Here is a 17,141-nt window from a genome sequence, read left to right as displayed (position 1 = left end):
CTGATAGAACACCTTTGGGTTGAAAGTGCAGACTGACAACCAGACCTTCTCGTCCAACATCACTGTGTGACCTCACAAATACACTTCTGGAAGATCTGTATGCCTCTTGTGCTGGAACAGTTTTGCTGTGCAACAGGGGAGTTTGAAATACTCCCTCTGGTTATTTAAAATGTTTTTTTATTCTGATGTTTATTGAAAATTCAGCCAGACAGAAAATAATTTTAGGGGACAGAGAGTGGACAAGGGGAATAGGGGTGCGAACCACAATGGTGAGACTGTCTAGATATTTGAGCAAGTAATATTACAACAGTCAAATCGTGTTCCTATTTGTAGATGGGGGTGGGGGGAGACACCCGTTGAGGACATGCAATAACTAACCAAGACAACAAGATGCAAGAGGACAGAAAAGTGGAGCACAGACTTGTGCATAAGTAAAATTATCAGTTTTTGCAGGGGGGGGGGGGAAACGTTTGTTGGATTAAATAATTAAATAGCTCTCTTTTTTGTGTGAAGAAAACATGTTAGATTAAATATCTCTTTGTGTGTGCGTGTCTACTATTTCGAAGGTATGCTTTACAAATTGGGATTTGGATGTACCGTGTTTAACAAGGTTAGTTTACCGTTTTTTTTGCAAAAAGAGTGACCTTATCAGGAGGGTTCACAAACTTTCAAGCAGCACTGTATGCTTTCAAACTGTCCATGTCCTAAAATAACACAAAAAAAAATGGGCATGACCAACTGGGGAGGAAAGGGGTTAATCGCAAAGTAGAGGCATTATTTTTCCATTCCAGCCCCAGAACTTCAAAACTGTAAAATAATGAAGATTTGTCAAGCATCACTTGTAACCAGTGTGCTGATTTTAAAAAGTCCCTCTTAACAAAAAGGCCACGAAGGCCTCCTAAACTCATATAAGTTAAACTTACCTATTGCATTACTAAATGTACAGTTAATTTAAGTCTTAATTAATATAATTTACACTCAATAGTGTGGATGCTCACCTCATTTTCCTCCATGCACCATGGATCCAGTCTGGTCTCTTGTCCATTGGAGAGACTAAAGTTAATTACTCCGCCTCTGCTTGGGTCGTTGTTCGGTCCACGAGTCCCTCCGCCGGTTATTCCACGTGATGATCTCCCAGTCAGTCACACATCATCTAATTTTCAATCATTTTTCACGGGCAACTATAAATCCATGGCTTTTCAATAGCTGATCATAAAATCAATGATCCAATGTCATATTCATCAACATCAGGTACAATCAACATTGCAATAACTCAATGTTAATTTAGCATTGAGAAATGGATAGAAACCATTCTGACAGTTCAAATGAAATCTAAACGATCAACGTTGTCCCTGCCAACATGGCCGCCACATAGGCATGTCAGTTAGCCGGTCTGCTACAGTGCACTGGCGTATCGACTCTTCATGTTCGGATGTATGAAACTCTGCGTACTCACGAATCCAAGCACATTTCCTTCGTACATTCCAATCAACGTGGAAATGAGCGCACATGTTGGAGTCAAAAACTGACTTCTTTTTGATTACTCAATTTACTATTTTAATACACCGGAGAGGACATGCACACTGACAAAATCAGTGGAGAAGAGGGGTTAATTATGTCAATTTCAACACATTTTAATCATGTGCAACTAATGTACATGTTCAAATGAAGTCAATTCAAAGGACTCTTTTTTTTTCAGTGCATGTGCTGGAGTCACGAAGCCATTGTGAGGGCAATAGGCGGCATAAATGATCGCCTCGATCAATTCATAGGTGTCCTCACAAATAACAGTGGTTCATTAAATACGCTGGTTAACAAATTAATTCTCAGTCCTTGCCTCAATTGCATTGTTGAAATCAAATGTTGCCGGGCATGAATTGTTCATCGGTGCTAATTATTCCTGCGTCTCTGGTGTGCAGATTTATGAGAACAGTTTCCCAGCATCACCTCTAAGTGTCGCCAAAGCACCAAAAGCTGCAGAAACCTGCGTACGCCAGCCCCGCAGTTGGCGTGAGGCACCGCACATTTCCACGCTCATGTCACGCTTGATACATCTGAACTTTGCCGTGAAAAAGAACGGACGCCACGTTTTTGTGCGTACGCACCTTTTGTACATGAGGCCCCAGAACAGTACAAATTTGTTACTATTTTGTGGGCTATAAACACCCAGTACAGTACAAAATTATTGTAAGTATACATAAAAAAATTTTTTTTATTAAAGTTTATCCAAACTTATGTCCCTGGTGCAAGAAAGGGGTGACTGATTTCCAACTGGACACTATTTTCTGTCCGCTAAATCAAGGTTCCACTGTGCAGGAAACGTCTGGTTGAGGTTACTGCTGCCAAAGGTGGGTCAACCAGTTATAAATTAGAGGGTTCACTTACTTTTTTTCCTCCATCTCCTGTGAATGTTTATATTTTCAATAAAAATATGAAAAAAAAATGTTTTGTGTGGTATTAGTTTAAGCAGTCAGTTTTTTCTCACGCTTTAGATCAGATTACATTTTAAAACCAATTTATGTAGACATTAAATTCCATAGGGTTTACATTTTACTCCCACTGTAATTGCCATGGCCTTTACGACATGATTCAATCAATTTTTGCTTTTGTATTCAACTTCATTTGGTTGAGGCCGAATGTGCATTTGGACCGGGAAGATCAATTGTCTTGATCAGAGTCAAAGCGGACAGTTGACTGTATACTTCGATCACACTCAAAATAAAGTGAAAAAGGCAAGTCGTCTGACTGTCATGCAGAACGGATTGGGCATGACAGTTTTTCTTTAAAATCAAGATACATTTTATTTTGTTTCTTAAAAAACAAACATTACAAAAAAAATCTTAATATAGAACTAATACAATGAACGAGAAAGATAAACCACAAATTTAAGGAAGAAAAAAAATCATTTCTAAAAAAAAAAAAGAAAAAAAAAAAAGAAAAAAAAAAAGAAAAATAACCCCCCCAAAAAATTAACATTTACGTGGTTCCTGCCTGGTACAAATGATTAAATGGCTACAGTGAGAATGCAGTGATTGTGCATGGTTACAAATTATGAAGCATAAGAAATCATAAATGGAAGCAAACAGGAGAAAAATTGGACCTTCTCTGATGTATATAGTAAATTGTATATTAACACGTGCTGGTTTATCAAGTGTAATTAATGTCTTATGTCGCTGACACAGCAGACCTAACTGCGAACTGGGTTGTACATTCAACCAAATGAATCATTTCCAAAATTGCAACCTTCAATTTGTTTTTATTCTCGTGGTTTACTGCTCGGCCCACAAAGCAGCAAAATCAAAAATCAACAAAACACAGTTTTAACCCAGCAAAATATTTGTTATTTCTTAATGTAGCAATGGTAAAATGAACGAACATTAAAACATTTTAGTTTAAAAGTAAAATGTCTGTAAATCACCTCACTGCACATGCTGACTTCTCACAGTGTAAATTTGGTGCCTTACACATACTGGGAAAGAAGAATTGCGCTACTGATAAATTTGAGGGAAGAACATGAACATGAATGAAATAATTTGTTTACACAGGACGGATTCTCTTAATGAACCGGAAACAAATATCCTCAGTAGACTTGTTTCATAAGCCTTATAAAATGTCCTCTTAGTCGAAGATGGAGAAGTCAGGGGTGACGAGCTCAAAAGAACGGGTGAAACCGAGCGTGATATCAGATGATCATATGGGTAAACTGTGATCCATGCTCAAGGTCAGCAGAGAAAAGACAAGCACATCTAGTCCAAACCATGTAGCCAGGCCACCAAGAGAACAAAAATAATAATAATAAAACAAATAAAAATAAACATGGACACTTTATGGGGTACGATCTAGTCTTCCCCAGAGGGAGCTTCCTCCTCTGAGCCACCCTCCTCCTCTTCATCCTCCTCCTCATCCTCCTCTCCAGTACCCTTCTTTGTGATCTTGGGAGCAGGGGAGGTATCTTTCTTCTCAGCTTCCCCCTCTTCCTCCTCAAAGGGACTCTCAGGATCATCATCCTCCTCCTCTTTGGGTGAACTCTTTTCCAGAGCCTTGGTGCTGATGCCTTTCCCCTTACCTTTCATAGGGCTTGGGTTTACTAGGAAGGCAGAGGGGAGGAAAATAGAAACTGTCTGCATATTCGTCTTATCCTCACACCAAATAATGTTAAGACTTACAAATTAACATTTTTAGTACCACTTGTACTAAAATGACAAAATGACATTGGAACCATTTTAAACTTTTTATCCAAAATGCTTCAGACAAATTTCATATGAATGAAGTTCACACAGGGTCATTTTTAGTCAAATGAATTTTAAAGCCAATGAAATAAAATAAATAAAACTTTTTGAATATTAAGAGTGACGAATGAAAAAAATATATATGTTTGTGCTTGAAGACTGAAGGAGTAGCTGTGTTGAAACTAAATCTTACCTGTAGCCTTTAATCTGGGTTTGGGAGATTTTTTCTCCTTGTCCATTCGGCCTCGTCGTATAACCTTCTTGCTTCTCTTTTTGGAGTGACCATAGTCACTGTCATCGTCATCTTCCACCATGAAGTCCTCATCACTGCCTGATTCATCAGCTGCACAAAGAGGTTAAGGGCTGGGTCAAACACTTGGAGATGTCCTCGGGTGTCACTTGTTAAATACCCACAAAAGTATCGCGTCACTTTGTACGTCAAAACGGTGATGTATAGAATCAATGATTGGTTGGATGGTACCATAGGTCCAGGTCATAAAATGGCAGAAAAAATGTCCGCTGCAGATGACAGCTCAAAAACTTTCTAAATGCCAACTACTCTACTAAATACTAGATACCAAATACTCAAGAGTTGCCAACCTATAGAAATTCACTCCCAGAACAACTTGTCTGAATTACCGTATTTTGAAGTTATGTCAAGAAAATTACAGCGGGACAATTATTGCTGTATATTATGTAATAGGATAAAAACAATTCTGCATACTGTTCAATTGCACAACATAATCCTTACTCTATAATCAAATAGATCATTTTACACTTGAGACTACGTTTGTGTGATTGGCTGGCAACCAGTTCAGGGTGTACCCCGCCTCTCGCCCGAAGTTAGCTGGGATAGGCTCCAGCACGCCCGTGAGGCTAGTGAGGAGAAGCGGAACGGAAGATGAATGACTATGTTAGTCCTGGGATGCACATGTCATGGAAACAATGAGTCCTAGCCCTGGAACATAGAGGCCCTGCAACTTATCACGCAATACAGATACAGTAACCTTCCGCCATATCACGGTTCTTGCTTCGCGGTCCCCTATACTGCAGATTTTTGTTACAGTTGTTACTCTTTAATCTTTTATCCTGTTGGTAGAATATTTTTCTGTGATCCATTCCTCTTGCTATCTTGCTATATGTGTTTAGGCCTGCCACGATAGCAAATTTTTTAAAAACAATATATTTTCCCCAAAACTTTCAAGATAAACGATAGTATCTTTTTTTTTTTTTATACCACTGATATAATGATATGAGAGCATAATAAAGAATTTGACATCTTACAAAATCTGCCCTGGTAATAAAACATGAGAGCAGATATGTAATGTTCTCTCATTTACGAAATAAAAGTAGAGCTGCATTTCAAAATAAGAATAATAAAAAGTTATACTATACTGTTCAAATAAAGTGCTGAACGTAAGAAAAATAAAGTGTGAGTTTCCCCTTTTCGGTTTGGCATCTTGACAAGAAGTCTCCAACAATTTTACATACAAATCTAACCTTTTAATTTTCTTACAAAACCTTAGTTTTGTTTCATCATGGCTTTTCACATGCAATTTTAATAAGTAATAAGTACAAACAAAAATGACTCTGCCCGTTCCATTTTAAGCACCATTTGTTCCACATTTTCGCTTCCTTTGTCAGTCATTTTCTGATCTTTCTCGGTCTTTAACTCAACTATCTCTCTCTCCCTCCCTCTCTCTCTCTTTCCCCCCTCTCCCTCCCTCCCCCTTCTCCCTCCCTCCCCTGTCTGTTCTGTGCGTAGTCAGTGATTTCAGTAATTACCAACTGCAATGCAGATTTGATTGACTGAATGGGTGGCGGAACTCGCATGTGATTGGTTGGAACAGTTCATCACGACCGTAAAGCCTGTAATATGTTGAGCCGCTTAAAATAGAAGCACCCCATGTGTCTTGAATTATAACCTCTCTTTTTTGGCTATGGTGTGGGTACGTATAGGACTTCTTCTGGGTCCGGATGCGGACTGCGAGTTAGTGACCTCTGTTTTAAACAATGCCGCAACAATCGAGTCAGAGCGAGCCGTTTAGCTCCGTAGCACACACGCTAGTTAGCTCGCGCTAGCGAACGTAATAGTTAACTTTTCCTAAAATATTCCAGTTGTTTGCGTCTATGGAGCCAAAGGCGTTCCACCAGCAGCTCGCTGCGTCGTGAGTGGCCCGCTGGTTGTTACCGCAACAATGAAAAGTCCGGAAAAGGAAGAAAAAAAAGTCGTTCCCATTGTATTTATGGAACGATAACTTGCCATACTCGCACCAAGACAGGACTCATACTTTTAGTTAATAATGACCGTTGAAGCACTTCAGCAACACACACACAAGGTTCAAAATTATGTTGTTTTTCTTTGAGGAGCAGTTTTGCTAATTATTTCTTCATTTGAGGCACAACTTTCTAATTTTGAGGAGAATTTCTGTGCATCTTAATCACACAAGGACCGGAAGCAAGGATTTTATAAAACTATAAAAATATGACAATATAATGGGGGAGTTGAATGTAGGGCTCCAGTTAAGTATTTTCGTACTTGCGTATCCTACTGAACTCTATCAAACAAAACGATTATTTGGATAAACTATATTTTTCACCAACTTGACTCAACGGCGAGAAAGGTCTGCGTTACAACGACTGGGTGCTTGCCTTGCATTTCACTATGAAATGCTGCCACACTTTCGCTATCTGTCTTTTTTCTCTCTTTCCTCAATTCTGTGTCGCATCTTGCAACCACTGTCTTCCCACTCCTCAATCGAATAACTTCACTTCCGCGTCCACACATCAGCGTGTTGTGTCACATACGCCCCTGCCTGCTTCCATTTTCGCGACCGTGTCCGGGTACACCTGATTTGCTTTTCAAAGTATTTTATTTATTTATTTTTTTTATAAAGGAAAATATATATGCGTATGTGGACGCACATCAAACTAGATCCCTGAATCATATTAGTTAATAAATTATGGATTTAGTATAAAAAAATAAAATACAATAAAAAGAGTGACACTTTTCATCACCAAGATGCAAGTATAAAGGTTGAACTAGTAAACTATATTAAAGGTTGATTAATATGCTTATCAATTAGTGTTGAGATTATTCACTTGTTAATTAACATCAACATGAACAAAATTGCCTAAATTACATACTGTAATTTCTCATGTATAATACGCTCGTGTATAATGCACACTGTTAAAATTGACCCAAGAAATCAAGAAAAATCATACCCATGTATTATACGCCATCTGGTCATATTTTCCATCGCTGAGATCAGTTTTACGAAACTACTTTGAGTTATGAGAATATAAATATTACTACATCTGTGTATTTTGATAGGAATAAGATTTAATTTATCCCATACAAATCATATACTAGTGGTGTTAATGTGAATCTATAGTGGAGATTACTTTCACCCGTGACAGTCACGTGCCACATGCTTGCTCAAGGTAGTCACAACGAGGCAGGTCCTCAGTCGCGAGGCTAGACTCACTCATGGTGGTAGAAAAATAATCAAACAATAGTTAACACACAGCAACAATATGAAGAGGAGGATAAACACACAAGGTCTATGAACACGATTTAGGTGATAATTAACACAAATACATACAGCATTCTTAACTATTTACAACGACGCTGAGCATAAGAATTTCTCCAACGCCTTGCGGTGACATAATTTACGCACTTGAAAACAGGATGGCTTGCTATCAACAAAAAATCTCTGCAAACCAAAACGTGTGGTGGGAACTCCCACATTTCACTACCATTGGGCATTTTTACAAACTGACTTTCTGAATAAATACCATAACACCCCCACCTAATTTAGTACTGATTGAACAGGAGGACTGCCATCCTAATCCAATAGCTGCAGCTGTAACAAACTCTAGAGGTCACTATATACAGTAACAACAACGCTTTTATTCATGATATGATCCGTATCTGGAAACAAATCAGAACCAATTTTACTGTGCCCTGGATTACCCATAGATAGGAATCCTACTTTTGCTCCTCTGCTTCAGGTGGAACCTTCTCCAAGTGGAATCAGAGAGGTATTAAATGTATTGGTGCTCTTAAAATAGAAAGGATACTTGCTTTAGTTCCTCAGTTACAGCAGATTTTTAGATTGGGGAATAATTGTTTTTAAATAATTGCAAATTAGAGACTATATACGTACACGTGGAAGATTTTACAACTGAACCCAAATGATTGACGGATGACTGTCTGAAATTGCAACCAAATAAACTACATAAAACAGCCTCATATCTTTAAGTCCCCCAAATTCCTCCCCAACCCCGTTCATACACACAGATGTAAGTGGGAGAAATAATTTGGTGAACCTATCACAAATGATCAATGGGACCAAGCACTTGAGTATTAATACCCGTTTCAATTCAGGACATAAAATTATACACGCTCTACTTTTCACAAGAAAGATTGCTCAATATTTATCCACATATATCACCTTTGTGAGACAAATGTGTCTGTTGCAACCCACCTTCATAGTTATGTAACATGCCCAAAGATTTATTCTTTCTGGACTGATATTTTTAACAATAATATCTCTGACATCATGGGGATTGTGATCAAGCCAGAACCTCTACTTATTATTCTTGGGATATGTTAAGCCTTTAAGACATTGCGCAAAGCACAACGTTTTATGGCAGAGGGTCTCATATCAAAAATACAGATTCCTAAAATATGGAAGAGTATAAAGCGCCGACATCCAAGATGTTGTGAGAGCAAACCTGGGCAAAGTACGGCCCAAGGGCCACATCTGACCTGTCCACGATCTCTGACCGACCCTTGTAGCCTTTATGAAGTCAAAATAAAACGTGAAGTATGCACTACTTTTATTTTGATGTGTACATGGTGGAGAGAAGGGGGGAATTTCCCCTCAATGATTTGGGAGTCCTAACTAAGAATCAGAATTGGTTTACTTTATACGAATGAGTGGTTGGTGCTCATGTCAGCAGACTTTAAAAATATATATATAAAAAATATGGACCCTGGAGAGATGTTTTCCCCTAGGTTGAGAATTCACTTGTGGTGGTGGGCAGGGTGGTGCATGGTGTATGTAGTCAGTGTTTGTAGTCAAACAAATATTTATGAACTATGCTTATTTATTGCACATATCAGAATCAGAATCCTCTTTATTTGCCAAGTATGTCCAAAACACACAAGGAATTTGTCTCCGGTAGTTGGAGCCGCTCTAGTACAACAGACAGTCAATTTACAGAACACTTTGGAGACAAAGACATTGACAAAAAACAATTGTGCAAAAAGATGCAGAGTCCTCTAGCACTTAGAGCAGTTCGAATGACTAATATTGCAATAGTCCAGTGCAATGACCACTGTGCAAGGGGCGCTGAGACTTCAAGGAGTGTATGCGGTTTAAAGTGACGAGTAATGCGATAATCTGGGACAATGTTGGTTGTGCAAATGTTACAGATACTCCTCAATCAGTGTGCAAATGGAGCAGATGCTACTCTGGCATGAGTGGCCAGTATATGCAAATAGTGCAGCATGGCGAGACAAGTGCACGAGTAATACATAAATGGCCCCACAGAAATGTGACAACGAACTCAAGTAAAAAAATTGCCAGCTTGTTGTAATGGAATTATAGGTTAGGTGTTTAAGAAGTTGATCGCAAGAGGGAAGAAGCTGTTGGAATGTCTACTAGTTCTAGTTTGCATCTATCGGTAGCGCCTACCTGAGGGAAGGAGCTGGAAGAGCTGGTGACCGGGGTGCGGAGGGTCCGAGAGAATTTTGCACGCCCTTGTCTTAGTTCTGGCAGCGTGCAAGTCCTCAAGGGTGGGTAGGGGGGTGCCGACAATCCTTTCAGCAGTTTTGATTGTCCGTTGCAGTCGGAGTTTGTTATTGAAGAACACGGGACTGATTCGATAACCGCTGTGTAGAACTGTCTCAGCAGCTCCGGTGGCAGGCCGTGCTTTCTCAGAAGCCGCAGGAAGTACATCCTCTGCTGGGCCTTTATGAGGACGGAGTTGATGTTGGTCGCCCACTTCAGGTCCTGAGAGATTGTAATTCCCAGGACCTTGAAGGTCTCGACGGTTGACACAAGGCAGCTGGACAACGTGAGGGGCAGCTGTGGCGAAGGATGCCTCCTAAAGTCCACGATCATCTCTACAGTCTTGAGCGTGTTCACCTCCAGGTTGTGTCGGCCGCACCACAGCTCCAGCCGCTCCACTTCCTGTCGAAATGCAGACTCGTCACCGTCCTTGAGGCCGATGACAGTGCATCTCCAAACTTCAGAAGTTTGACAGTCGGGTTCGCTGAGGTGCAGTTCGTGTAGAGAGAGAAGAGCAGCGGAGAGAGGACACAACCTTGGGGCGCCCCAGTGCTGATGCTGCGGGTGGATGAGGTGGCCTCCCCCAGCCTGACCTGCTGTGTCCTGCCCGTCAGAAAGCTGTAAATCCACTGGCAGATGGCAGGTGAGACGCTGAGCTGGAGAAGCTTGGATGAAAGGAGTTCAGGGATGATAGTGTTGAACGCTGAGCTGAAGTCCACGAACAGGATCCTCGAGTATGTCCCTGCACTGTCGAGGTGTTCTAGGATTTAGTGCAGTCCCATGTTGACTGCATCATCCGCAGACCTGTTCGCTTGGTAGGCAAACTGCAGGGGGTCCAGCAGGGGACCTGTGACACTCTTGAGGTGGTCCAGCACGAGACGTTCAAAGGACTTCATGACCACAGATGTCAAAGCGACAGGCCTGTAGTCATTCAGACCAGAGATTGCAGGTTTCTTGGGGACTGGAATGATGCAACAATATATTTTCCAGTTAGCTATACAAAGCTGACAATTTCTGTCTGAACAATGTATTTTGCTTGTTTTGGGGAAAAAAAGGTGTGTTCATGTTCCACCAACCCATCCATTTTACGTACCGCTTATCCTCACACTTGGGTTGCGGGTGTGCTGGTGCCTATCTCAGCTAACTCTGTCTGAGAGGCGGGGTACTCCCTGAACTGGTCCCCAGCCAGTTGCAGGGCACTCAACAAAAATTTTGTTCCCCAGTGTTATACAGTGGGTACAAAGTATTCAGACCCCATTAAAATTTTCACTGTTATATTTTTTATATTTGCTAAAATAATGTAAGTTAATTTTTTTCCTCAATGTACACAGCACCCCATATTGACAGAAGAAAAACTGAACTTTTGAAATTTTTGCAGATTTATTAAAAAAGAAAAACTGAGCCCCAAGTATTCAGACCCTTTGCTTCGTATTTAGAAGCAGCACCCCTTTGAGCTAATACAGCCATTAATCTTTTTGGGAATGATGCACACCTGGATTTGGGGATCCTCTGCCATTCCTCCTCTCCAGTTCTGTCAGGTTTGATGATGAACATTGGTGGACAGACATTTTCAGGTCTCTCTAGGGATGCTCAATTGGATTTAAGTCAGGGCTCTGGCTGGACTATTTAAGAACAGTCACGGAGTTGTTCTGAAGCCACTCCATTATTTTAGCTGTGTGCTTAGAGTCATTGTTTTGTTGGAAGGTGAACCTTCAGCCCAGTCTGAGGTCCTGATCACTCTGGAGAAGGTTTTCGTCCAGGATATCCCTGTACTTGGCCGCATTCATCTTTCCTTCGTCCTGTCCCTGCAGCTGAAAACCACCCCCACAGCATGATGCTGCCACCACCATGCTTCACTGTTGGGACTGCATTGGACAGGTGATGAGCAGTGCCTGGTTTTCTCTACACATACTGCTTAGAATTAAGGCCAACAAGTTCTATCTTGGCCTCATCAGACCAGAGAATCTTATTGCTCACCATCTTGGAATCCTCCAGGTGTTTTTTTTTTTTAGCTCTGCATTTTAGGACGCAGAGCTATGGCTTAGTACTTAGCTTTCCTAATTAAGTCCAATCATTATAATCAAACACAGCTGGACTCCAATGAAGGTGTAGAACCATCTCAAGGATGATCAGAAGAAATGGACAGCACCCGAGTTAAATATGAGTGTCACAGCAAAGAGTCTGAATACTTATGGCTGTATGATATTTCAGTTTTTCTTTTTTAATAAATCTGCAGAAATTTCAACAATTCTGTTTTTTTTTCTGTCAATATGGGGTGCTGTGTGTACATTAATGGAAAAAAAAGAACAAATTATTTTAGCAAATGGCTGCAACAAAGACTGAAAAATTTAAAGGGTTCTGAATACTTTCCATACCCACTGTACCACCGCCACCCAGCGGTTATGAAAAAGGTGTAGCCTGCACTTTCATTTCAATATGACAGGGGTACACAAGACTGTATAATATGTACAGTTGTGCTTATAAGTTTACATACCCTGGCAGAACTTGTGAATTACTTTATTTATTTTTGCGTTCGTGCGTGTCGTGCTGCGTTTTGCGTGAAAAAAACTAGCGTTGTCTTCTTCTACACGCAGGAGGCATCTGTGCATGCCCAAACCCTAGTGCATTATGGGAAACGGTCAGGTTTTAAGCATTACGTTCGAACAAGTTGGGCCTGTCTTGTTTTTTCACTTAATGCGTCGCCTGATAGCTGTTAGCGAAAAAATAAAAAATAAATCTCTATTTTAGCCGCATCGTTACATAGGCCGCAGGGTTCAGAGGGCATAGCGGCTTACCGTCTGGAAAATACGGTACAATATTTTTTTGTTTTTATTGTAGCTGCGTTTCCTAATTAATACAAGATGTACTAGTGGATCTAGTGGAACTCTTGTCACCGATGTTACGTGTGCGCCGCGGTTCCACTGGGACCACAACCAGGGCCACGACCCGCAGCACCTCAATGCGAAAATACAAATGCGGTGGACGACTGGTTAGCAAATCTGCCTCACAGTTCTGGGGACCGGGATTCAAATCCCGGCCCCGCCTGTGTGGAGTTTGCATGTTCTCCCTGTGCCTCGGTGGGTTTTCTCCGGGCACTCCGGTTTCCTCTCACATCCCAAAAACATGTGTGGTAGGTTGAGTGAAGAATCTAAATTGCCCTTAGGTGTGAATGTGAGTGCGAATGGTTGTTTGTTTCTATGTGCCCTGCGATTGGCTGGCGACCAGTTCAGGGTGTACCCCGCCTCCCGCCCGAAGATAGCCAGGTCTGGACTGCAAGGCAGGCCAGTCTCGTACCCGCAACTCTTTTACTACGAAGCCACGCTGTTGTAACAAGTGCAGAATGTGGTTTGGCATTGTCTTGCTGAAATAAGCAGGGGCGCCCATGAAAAAAAAATGTTGCTTGGATGGCAGCATATGTTTCTCCAAAACCTGTATGTACCTTCTGTGGCGGGCCCTGCTTCCTCAGAAGCTTCAGGAAGTGCATCCTCTTCTGGGCCTTTTTGAGGATGTTGTTGATCTTGATCTCCCACTTCAGGTCCTGAGAGACTGTAATTCCCAGGAATTTGAAGGTCTCGACAGTTGACACAGGGCAGTTGGACAGCGTGAAGGGCAGATGTCGCAAAGGATGCCTCCTGAAGTCCACAATCATCTCAAGTCTTGAGCGTGTTCGGCTCCAGGTTGTGTCAGCGGCAGCACAACTCCAGCCGCTCCACTTCCTGTCCATATGCAGACTCGACTTTGATGAGGCCAATGACTGTGGTGTCGTCTGCAAACTTCAGGAGTTTGACAGCTGGGTGTGTTGTGGTGCAGTCGTTCGTGTAGAGAGAGAACAGCATCAGCGAGAGGACACATCTTTGGGGTACCCCTGTGCTGGTGGTGCGTGTTGATGAGGTGGTGTCCCCCAACCTCAGCTGCTGTGTGGTGCCCGTCAGGAAGCTCTAAATCCACTGGCAAATGCCAGTGTAAAGTACGATCAATCTGCATTTTAGGACGCAGAGCTATGGCTTAGTACTGTCATGGTGCTGGAAATCAGTTTTCTGACACCGAGGCGGTAGCTGCACAGTTAATGGAATTAATGGATTTAGTTCCAAAGCCGAACACCACCGTGACAATGTGGAAACATTTTGGATTCAAGCCAGTTGAACGCGACCATCCCTCTTAACACCAACGAGCTGGTATGGCACATGTGTATGAAGTCGCAACAAAGACAACAACTTAAAACCTCAAAGTGACAAAACCCATTTTAAACACAGCTATCCCACCCAATTTCTTCTTCGTTTCCATCAGCTTGCAACTATAGAAGCCTTTGCCCAACAATGCAAATACAAACGTGACAGCGTATATGGTCCACGTATGCTCACATTATATACAGTATAGCATACTCACTATTGTAAGAGATGTAGCCAAAGAACAGATTGCGAAAGCAGCATTTAAAGACAGGCTGCAGACTTTAGAAAAGTCGTACAACTCTTGACTCAAATGTATGTACTTGTGTTGTTATTTATCTTGCTACTTGGCACTTTTTCTTAACCAACTGGAAACTTGATTGGCAGTATATTGCCTGTTAAAGCATTATGGATTGTTTAAGTGCAATTTTTGTGAACAGAGCCTGAGTCTGTTTGATTAAATTTTTGTATCTACGATATTTTATTTATTGTTCTACATTAAAATGTCAATGTTAATTTTTCTTTGCATTAGAATCAAAAGTGAATTGTTCTTAAAAAAAGATGTATTTGCATTATTATGCTCTAATATATCAGTGGCATAAAAAACTACGATACTATCGTTTGCCGTGATAGTTTTTGGGAAAATATAAATATATATAAAATATAAATATATATAAATATAATATATAAAAACTCGTTTCTAGTACACACATTTAAAACATTTCGGAAATTATTTTTTTAAATGTTTGTTGGGATTTTAATGCATGATGTGTTGTTACACAAGGCCAAAATGCAATGTACTTACGGTCAAGGTAGGTTTCCTCCTGATCTTCATGCTCTTCATCCTCACTTCCTCCATCACCCAGAAGGATCTCCCTTTGTTTTGAGACTGCTTTGGAAGCCGCCTGACGTATTGTTCGCTTTCGGCTGACATCCTTGTCATCATCACTGCAATCTGTAAAATCACAAAAAACAAGATCAATGCCACGGATGAAACAAAACAAACAGAGTATAACCTGGAAATAACATAACATACAATACACATATTCAAGGTATTGGTGATCAAAACAGTGATTGAACTAAATCGTTAGTGTTTATATACAAATATCTTACTGATTTATTTTTCACTCGTCCACTCCAGGGTCACTGGGAGATAAACAAAAACAGCATATGCCTAATAATTTGGAACGCAGCAAATCTTTGTTTTTTCATGCAGCATGCATCATATCCAATTGATTTAAAAAAAAATAAAAATAAATAGTGCATATAACGTGCACATCCAGGATTGACAAAACAAACAACTACACTACCGCAATAACTTTCCAGCAGGTCCACCTGGTGGAGGACCCTTGCTGGTGAGCGAACGCGAGTCAGTCAGCTATTAATCCGTTTGAAAGCCTTCACTCGCTAAACCAACAACCTTGATAAACAGATCCCGCCAGATCAGAACTCTTACCCATTCTTTCTTCTCTACCCTTCAACTATCTCTAGCAACAGATATCATCCATTCCCGCCACCCGTCCGCTCGCAAGCTAGCAGACTAGCGAACGTGATACACAGTTAACATTCCCTTAAGTGTCTCTGTTGTGGATCCACGCGCGCCACACAGAGCGAGGCTGTGGTGACTCGGACGGCCCTGCCGCCAGTTGGCGAGCCCGCACAACAAAGAGACCATTGCCCAAATAACACAGAACACTTCAGGGAAGATGCATTTCTTCAGTTGCAGGCATAGCTCGATGGCTAATTGCGCTCTATAGTGGTACAAATGGGCTAAGTCATTATTACTAAGGAACTGACAATTGCCCGAATAGCCACTGTTGCGCTCAGTACTTACGCAGTGGGGGAGGGCCGACACATCCAGGCCTTCACCTGCGTGGAGCTGCCTAGTCCTGAGCCCAATTGCACCTGTGTCTATTTGAACTAGGAAGCTGAGCTCTTCCTCTCTGTGGCATTTGGCAGCATCCATGTGTTATTTAGGCCTGGTACACAAGAATTTTTAAAAATTTTAAAAGATTTTTTTGATCTGCTAAAGACCCCAGATATAAATTAAAATAAATAAATAAAATAAATCAGGTGGGACCATCATAAAATGTCCTACAAAAATAAAATAAGACTATTCGTCTGGGGAACCCACTTTTATTTAATAATAAAAACAATCCGGTAAGACATTTTTATTTTCCGTTGTTGCTGTGTTCCTCAAGATTTAAGATTGTCGGCGCGGACACGATCCCTAGAATCGGGACAAATCCACTCTTAAAATACATCAGACCTCAGAATAATCTGAACAAGGCAGTGTAGTGTAGGCCGGTCCCAAGCCCGGATAAAGGCAGAGGGCTGCGTCAGGAAGGGCATCCGGCTTAAAACTTTGCCAAACAAATATGAGCAAGAATTCCATACCGGCTCAGTCATGGCCCGGGTTAACAACGTCCGTCACCAGGGCTGTTAACCTACAGGGCGGTGATGGTAATTCAGCTACTGTGAGTCGAAGACGAAGGAGAGGTCGAAACCGGGTTTTTGGCATAAAGAAGAGGAAAGCACAAAGCTGAAAACTGAGTGTGAGGACTATGACAGGAAAAGCTAGGGAGTTGGTTGACATGATGATTAGGAGAAAGTTAAAATATATTGTGAGAACAGGTGGAAAGGCAGTAAAGCTAGAAGCTTGGGAGCACAGGGATTTGGAAATTTGGGATTAGTTTCATATATCACATAGTACAACCCCAATTCCAATGAAGTTGGGACATTGTGTTAAACAAATAAAAACAGAATACAATGATTTGCAAATCATGTTCAACCAATATTTAATATAAATAATGAAAGACAACAAATACAAAATGAAGTTTTTAAATTAAGGTTTTTATTACTAAGGGAGGAAAAAAATCCAAACCTACATGGCTTTGTGTGAAAAAGTGATTGCCCCTCCCCTCCCCCCATTAAAACATAACTGT

At 41.1% G+C, this 17,141-nt stretch overlaps 1 protein-coding gene across 3 annotated transcripts in view; it reads right to left on the bottom strand.

The window, feature by feature from the left end:
• Positions 1-3,240: 3,240 nt before the first annotated feature.
• nucks1a (nuclear casein kinase and cyclin-dependent kinase substrate 1a) overlaps positions 3,241-17,141 on the bottom strand; it is an 87,947-nt gene continuing 74,046 nt past the window's right edge. For all 3 annotated transcript variants that reach the window (XM_061784085.1, XM_061784086.1, XM_061784084.1), the window contains 3 exons: positions 15,002-15,151; positions 4,423-4,572; positions 3,241-4,087 (listed from right to left, as the gene is read on the bottom strand). In XM_061784085.1, coding sequence (XP_061640069.1) covers positions 3,840-4,087; positions 4,423-4,572; positions 15,002-15,151 — 548 coding nt within the window. In that variant the 3' untranslated portion in view covers positions 3,241-3,839. The remainder of the gene's footprint in view (positions 4,088-4,422; positions 4,573-15,001; positions 15,152-17,141) is intronic.

Source organism: Phyllopteryx taeniolatus, chromosome 9, assembly GCF_024500385.1.
Source record: "Phyllopteryx taeniolatus isolate TA_2022b chromosome 9, UOR_Ptae_1.2, whole genome shotgun sequence".
Lineage (NCBI taxonomy): Eukaryota > Metazoa > Chordata > Actinopteri > Syngnathiformes > Syngnathidae > Phyllopteryx > Phyllopteryx taeniolatus.
The sequence above is the reverse complement of the archived record's forward strand: the minus strand, read 5'-3'. Positions and strand labels throughout refer to the sequence as shown.